Source organism: Olea europaea, chromosome 1, assembly GCF_002742605.1.
Source record: "Olea europaea var. sylvestris chromosome 1, O_europaea_v1, whole genome shotgun sequence".
NCBI classification, from domain to species: Eukaryota; Viridiplantae; Streptophyta; class Magnoliopsida; order Lamiales; family Oleaceae; genus Olea; species Olea europaea.
Window position 1 is genome coordinate 14797959 of NC_036237.1, and position 7560 is coordinate 14805518.

At 32.4% G+C, this 7560-nt stretch overlaps 2 protein-coding genes across 2 annotated transcripts; both read right to left on the minus strand.

The window, feature by feature from the left end:
- Positions 1-287: 287 nt before the first annotated feature.
- LOC111404777 lies at positions 288-1267 on the minus strand. The gene is made up of 2 exons (XM_023033536.1): positions 958-1267; positions 288-835 (listed from the first exon to the last, which is right to left on the minus strand). The coding sequence occupies exons 1-2, from the start codon at positions 1265-1267 to the stop codon at positions 288-290; spliced, it is 858 nt and encodes a 285-aa protein (XP_022889304.1).
- Positions 1268-1623: 356 nt separating this feature from the next.
- On the minus strand, positions 1624-4270 carry LOC111395239 (uncharacterized protein At1g66480-like). Its single transcript, XM_023021229.1, has 2 exons — positions 3589-4270; positions 1624-2015 (listed from the first exon to the last, which is right to left on the minus strand). The coding sequence occupies exons 1-2, from the start codon at positions 4225-4227 to the stop codon at positions 1959-1961; spliced, it is 696 nt and encodes a 231-aa protein (XP_022876997.1). The 5' UTR covers positions 4228-4270; the 3' UTR covers positions 1624-1958.
- Between the last annotated feature and the right edge of the window lie 3290 nt (positions 4271-7560).

The window sequence follows — 7560 nt, forward strand, 5'->3', positions numbered from 1 at the left end:
CATAGTACTCCGAATGTGTTCAACCAAGCAGGTTATCGGTAACGACTCGAGTTCAACGACTCTGCATTGTTGTTTGTCATAATATTGTAACAGTGTCCAATAAATAGTGCTCTGGACCAAAATGAATATCCCGCTCGCTCTAAGTACCCGTGCGCTCTTTCGTTCACTCTACGAATCTGTCCCATGAGTCGTTCGAAGTCCTCGACCCGAAAAGTTGTAGCAGCTCGTTTGAATAGAAATAATAGGCTTGCGTTGTTATACCGCTGTATTAGGTTCTTTTCCATATGTCATATACAACAACCATGCCGAGACGATGAAAATAACTGAGAAATAGCTTTCTGAATACTCTTTTTCCTGTCTGAAACGAACACGAGTTCTTCGGAATCCCCTATAAGGTCTTTCAAGTTCGACAAAAACCACTTCCACGATTTATTGGTTTCAGTATCCACGATCCCCCATGCCAATGGATAAATCTGTTTGTTACCATTTTGGGCAGTTGCCACTAGGAGTGTACCTTTGTATGGACATTTCAAGTGACTACCATCAACACAAATAACGGGTCTCAAGTACTGCATGTATCCACTTTTCCTGTCTGAAACGAACACGAGTTCTTCGGAATCCCCTATAAGGTCTTTCAAGTTCGACAAAAACCACTTCCACGATTTATTGGTTTCAGTATCCACGATCCCCCATGCCAATGGATAAATCTGTTTGTTACCATTTTGGGCAGTTGCCACTAGGAGTGTACCTTTGTATGGACATTTCAAGTGACTACCATCAACACAAATAACGGGTCTCAAGTACTGCATGTATCCATGAATGCTTGCACCAAAAGCTACGAAGAAGTAACGAAACCTATTACAAGAATCAACTTCGATGTGGGTAACGGTCCCCGGGTTACTTTCTCCTACGACGTGACAGTACGAAGATAATTTCTAAAACTGTCCCTTGGTGTACCATGTAGCATATTTAAGGTATGGAGCTTCCCCCTACGTGCTTTGCTATAACTGATTTTCACACCAAACTCATGTTCCATATCACGTGCAATATGAGTAGGCGGATATGATCGGTATGGAGTATCCAATTTTCCCAAAATGTGCTCCGCAATTACAGCACTAGTGGCATGCCAATGTGCATTACGACGAAAATCAAGGGAACATGTGTGAACTGCAACGAACTTACGGATCATGAAGATTGCAGATTGCTTGACAGTAGAAGCACGTAGCATCCACTTACAATTATCATCCACACAGACAACTGTTAACATTTTCAAGCTTGACCTGCTTACCCGGAATTGGAACTTGAACCTGTGAAGCTAATTGATGTCATTTTCCTTGTAAAGCATTCTTCTTCTTTCTTCTTTATTTATTTACTTATTTTTTAAGTTCTGATTTATATGCATCTTCACATGGATCAATCAAGGTTTAAAATTGCATATCGCCGGCAACGAGGCTAATAGAAATTAGCAACTTTCATATCCCAATAGAACTTCAACTCCTTTGAAAGGGACTAAATCTATTATATCAAGGCCATATTGATTTCTCAAGTTTGTTCATTGCATTAATTTTGAAACAACAATAGTCATTGAATTTGAATTTGAATACTTGATAAATGCTTGCTATTTTCTCCTCTTGAAAGTCGAATATTTTATAAACCAACTCGATCCCATTTATTAAATAAGATTGACAGCCTGATCTCAAGGATCGGTTGTGGCAAATACAATTACACATAAAAAATAAAAAAAAAATAAAAAAAGAAAACAGATCTAAGAAACCTACTATAACTCTCAGCTTCTTAATAGCCTTCCTTGCATGAGCAAACTTCTATATCAAAAGCATTTTTCTCATAACTTCGATGTATCTAGAATTTTGAAAGTCAATATACTTTATCTTGAAGTCATTACAAGAGATTTCACTTTATAAATAAAATAGACTTTTCAAAGTGAATTTTCCGGGTTGTTAGGCAGTAGCTAGTTGGATCTCTCCTTCTCTGACAGGCAAGAATCCTACATGCTTCTGCAAGTATATGAGCAAAAATATATAAATAAATTAAACAACTGAAAATTTCTGAATAATCCAATTGAAACGTATTAATTATTGAAAAAAATAAACTAAATACTCTTCTTTGCTTTTTTAAATTTCTAATTCTTGTTCTTGAATTAGATCATACTTGTTGAATTTTGTGATATTGTATGGAGCGCATATTAAATACATTTAGGGAGACAGTTTGATAGGTTTGAAGGCAGATTTAGTGGTCAAAAATAACTGCCTAACTTTCTCTTGTCTTGTACCATAAAGAAAAGGTAAACAAAAAAATTTTGAAAGATGGCTGGTCTATAGAATTCCTTGTTTTTTTAGCATTCTTGTTTTCTTAGCAATTACATAAAGGCTTTTCAAAAACAAGAAAAGAAGAAAAAGAGAGAAAATTAGATTTTTTGTATTTAATCATATAAAATCATATTTTTTATAGATTTTACTAAAAGTTGATGAAATGTTTAATTGAAAAATTGTGGGATCCATAAAATATGTGATTTAGTTTTAATGTACATGCCATCTATGCTGTTATTCGGAGTCACAAGAAACTAATTGAGTGATCTTATTGTTTCTATATTGAAGTATATGATTTGGTTGCACTAAAATAAAGTTCAGTTACCTACTTGCAACCATACGAATAAATTTCAGTGGCTTTGCTATTTCTAACTATTAAGTGATTTCACAATACGTACAAGAAAAATGTTTGATAATTCGAGTGTAACACAAACACCCATGTTTGATCCCAATTTTGTGAAATTCCTTTTCTTTTTTTTTCTTTTTTTTTTTCTAAATTCGTTTTCAATCACACATTATATAAGATACATAATTTTTATAGCTTCTTAACTACATATTTTATCAAAATTTACTAAAAAAATAATTTTTAACCAAATCAAATATGGACTTAATTGTCTAAGAGAAAAAGATTCTTAAAAGATATGTTTACCACACCAAGAAAGGTGACGCAGAATTGTACAAATTAACATAGAAAATTAAGATATAGAATATAATTATTGTTCATCACAGTAGCTCAGTAACCAAATTAACAACTAAATTATTCTATATTAAATGTTAAATATTTTCAAGAATTGTCCGAATCCAAGTGATTCGATAGGAGTGGCTTAGATAGTTGAATTAAAATATGAATTTAAGTGTAAAATTGTCTGAATTTTGCAAGGAGATGAATCTAAAATGGTCTAAGGTATTTGAAATACTTGGTCGATTTGAGATTTTTGTCCTCATTTGACTAAATCTCACTCAAATTCTGACACTTCGTTACATCAACTTTGTATAGACAGTAACAAGATGTCACGCGGAATAGAAGTAACATCGTATTTGATATGACATCTTATTATTGACTATTTAGATTTATTTAGTAAAGTGTCAAACTTTAAATGAAAAACAGTGAAATGAAGACAACAAATGTCGATTGAAGTTTTTTAACCTTTTCAATTCAAGTAATCGGTGGCTATGTATTTTAATAAACAAACCCACGAAAAAATTGTCTAAGCCCATGAACATGGCATGAAAATAGGATCGTGTCCTATGAAAAACATACCTCGCGCGATTTGAGACCATTTTTAACGATTCCGTCATCATTCTTCCATTGCACATGTTGCTTCAATATTGGATTCTTTTGGAACTTTTTAGGTTCCGCTGTACCGCTGCCGGCGCCGGTGCCATCCACTTTGTTGACCATGTAAAGATTGACCATCTTCTCGGCAATCTCAGCGCCGTTTCTGCCATCCATCATCAACTTCTCTACTTGGGCCTTGGGAAGTCTCATCTTAAGCCTCATTGCACCATTTTCTTCCGAACTTCTAACCGACTCCTCAAACGCAATGCTGGATGGTTTCATGATCGAGAGATCCGAAACCGATCTTTTCGCCAACATTAGGCTTTCGAGCCGGTCCTTGGCACTCATATGAATGCCGGATCTAACTCTCCTCGCACCCTTTTCTTGTGGGAATTCTGGCAACTCTACTAGAAAATACAGCCTCTTCGGCTTCAGCTCTTGTTGCGGCTCCAGTGGCTTTGCTCGAATACCGAAATGCTTTACAGCTTCGGACTCTAAAAGAACGTAACCCGGATAGTCCTTCGTTATCTCACCAACATTCACTGGTGTCTTGAATTTGATCATTTCACCATTGATTTTCATTACCTTTGCTCTCTTTTTTCCTCCCAAACTGTTGCCCATTTTGTTACAAGAGACCCTACAATATGAAATCTTTAGGCCCTTAATAATGGAGGATTGAAGGCGAAGAAAAATCCTTTATATATGGGTATTAGTTGTTGTTTGTCGGGCGTTATGGGTCAAAGAAAAGAACGCTAACGTTGAATATTTGCAGCTCCTTTGAAAAACTATGAAACTTGTGAACATTTCACTATTAATCTAAAATAACGAAATTTGTTCCTTTGTGTAGTAATAATTTTAGCCCTATTGGTTGAGTATGAAAATCAAACTTTTAGTAGATTTTGATAAAATTGATTAAATGCGCCATTAAAAAGTTGCAGATCTCATAAAATAAGTGGTAAAAATTAATTGTTCATTTCAATTGAAATTTTATCAAACAAGAGCTTACACTGTTTGGATGTATGCATGCTAACATAGTGTCAAACCTCAATAAGTTTTATTAATTATATCTCAAAAACTCGAGACATTGTCCTTTTTCTTTAAGTAGAAAGCTAAATATTTTGATATAGGAAAAGGGTTTTCAAAAACTGTAACAAAAAATTAAATAAATCATTTAATATATGGAAGAGATTTTTTTAGATTAAAACTAGATTATGGTGCTTGTATGCAATGCTAACAACCATGGTAGCAAATTAATTAAAGTACGGTCCAATATAATTTAAAGGGATAATTGTAGCAAAAGTATCAAACCTCTTGAAACACTAACATTTTATTTGTTGAAGCAGTCACCCCTAACATTTTCAAACATTGTAGGCGAAATACTTTTGGATGGTTTCCATCAAAGATGTCGCTAGTTGACCACCAAAATTAAAAAAAATAAATAAATAATAGACGAGGATAATAATGTAACTTTATATTTTATTTCATAAAATAATTAAAATATAAAAAAAATCAAATTTCAGATTGTATTTTCTAGGCAATTTTTTGGCATCGTTTGATTTTTGATCGATGGTGATATTAAATTTTTTTCTATGCAATTTCATCTCTGTATTTTCTAGGCAATTTCTTTCCCTAAATTGTATCAGATTTGGCAGTGACATTAAATCAGAAATTATTTTTTTTTCGATTTTTTACTCGGTAAGCAATTTGGAGTGTGTTTTGTGGCGGTGTTAGGTGGTCGTTGTGGTGAGGTGTGTGGGCAAGCGATCAACCAGTGGCAATGGCAATGCAATTCTTGTGGTGACGGTGGGTGAGATGGAGGGCACGGGCGGTGATAGGTGGTATGGGTTTAAATTTTGTCTGGGTTTTGGTTGGGTTGGATTGAGGTGGGTGGGGGATGGGAGAAGTAAGTGAAATTTAGTTTATTTTATTTTATGAAATAAAATATAAAGTTATCATTTTGCCCTTGTCTATTTTGATAGAAAGTGGTTAGTTTTTTATTTTAGTGGTTAACTGATAATATCTTGAATGAAAATTGTACAAAATGGTCTTACCTGCAATATTGAAAAGGTTAGGGGTGATTGATTCAACAAATCAAATATTTGAGGAATGTCTACTAATGTTTCAAGGGTTTAGGACTTTTGCTATAATTATCCCTAATTTAAACTTTACCTTTGGTAGAAATCAAAGATGAATCCTTCCAATTTGGTGTTTTGCGCAATTATTCAACGATAATGAATTACGTTAATCACGGTATGGATCCAAGAAATGTGCAAGAAATGCCAAATCCATGTGGGTTTGTCATAATTGTCAGAAGTTTTAAAAAAGTCGTATTAAATTAAAGTGGAAACCCTTTTGCGTTGAAATTGTTCTTGAAATTTGAATTAGATTTTAATTTGATATTTAATTAAAATTTGATTTTAATTAAATTGTCTTGCTCTAAAAATTTTCTTGATATTAAAGTTAAACTCTAATTTGGTATTTAACTAAAAATTGATTTTAATTAAATAAATTCGCCCTAAATCTTGTAATTAGAGTTGGACTCTAATTTTATTATTTAATTAAGATTTGATTTTAATTAAATTCAACCGTCTTAAATTTTGAAATTAGAGTTGGACTCTAATTTGATATTTAATTAAATAGTTCCGCCCTATAATTGTGGAGTTAAAGTTAGACTCTAATTTAATATACATAATTAAAATTTGATTTTAATTAAATATACCTGCTAATTAAATTAATTGATTAATGTGATTAATTAATAATTTAATTGTTTTGATCCATTTGTTTAAATTAATTTAGGCGACCTTATTGCTAAAAACTTGAAACGTATTTGCATATAATAGTAGATATTATATAGGAAATATATGTTGAATTTATTATTAGTGGATGATTATGGACTCGATCATGTGGATGTGTTGAACGCTTAGTTTTTATTTTTGTTGTATTATGGGCGTGCGAGCCCTTATTTATTTTGGGTATGCATGTCTAATCATTTAAGTTTACATGCCAACTAGTATAGGATACAGGTTGCTGCTGGATTAATTGAAGAAATAAGAAGAGGAGAAGACCATAGAGATGGAGCATTATATGAGTCAATGCAATACCCCCTAGGATCTGACCAACTAGCCTTTTCTTAAGGCTCGGAAAGATTAGATAGTAAAGTCCATAATCGTCCACACACACACACACATACATATATATATATATATATATATAGTATATACATACATATATGTATGTATATACATACATACATATATGTATATATATATATTAGATGCATAATAAAATATGTATAATTATTACGATGAGACATTTGCATGCAAAACCTCCTGTTAAAATATTATATCGTATTTATATTTGCCTTCAATCATTATAGTGAAGAACTTGAGTTTTTAATCGATATCAGCTTGTTGAGTACGCTAAAGACTGGTCTATTAAGGATATCTTTGACACTATGAAATGTTAGATATTTCTAAATGATGGGTTTGACTTAACTAAAAATTATCTTTTGTTATGTACACTTAAGGAGATAAGTTCTATAGGCATGTTATAAGTTAACACATAAGATATGTGAAAATAAAGAGTTGTCAGTTTAATGATCTGGGAGTTTTATGAAAATACAGTTGATAATAGTATCTGACCAAATGTTTTTATTAAGACTTGTTGAGTACACTCAAGGTCTTAATATAACAAATGAGATCCCAACCCATTGGAAATCGAGTGTAGATTTCATAAATTTATGCGAGAGAGTCATAAATTTGAGTTAAACAGTGGAAATATAATTAATTTAATAAAAGAGCATGTTAAATTAATTGATGTGTTATTCTTTTACTTTTCATCATTTATATTTATTGAATCATGAGTAACCATATGTATTTGAGAGACATACTGGATACCAATAACCAAACGAAAATTTCTTAATTGGCACCGTAATCTGAGATTTGTTCTCAGGTA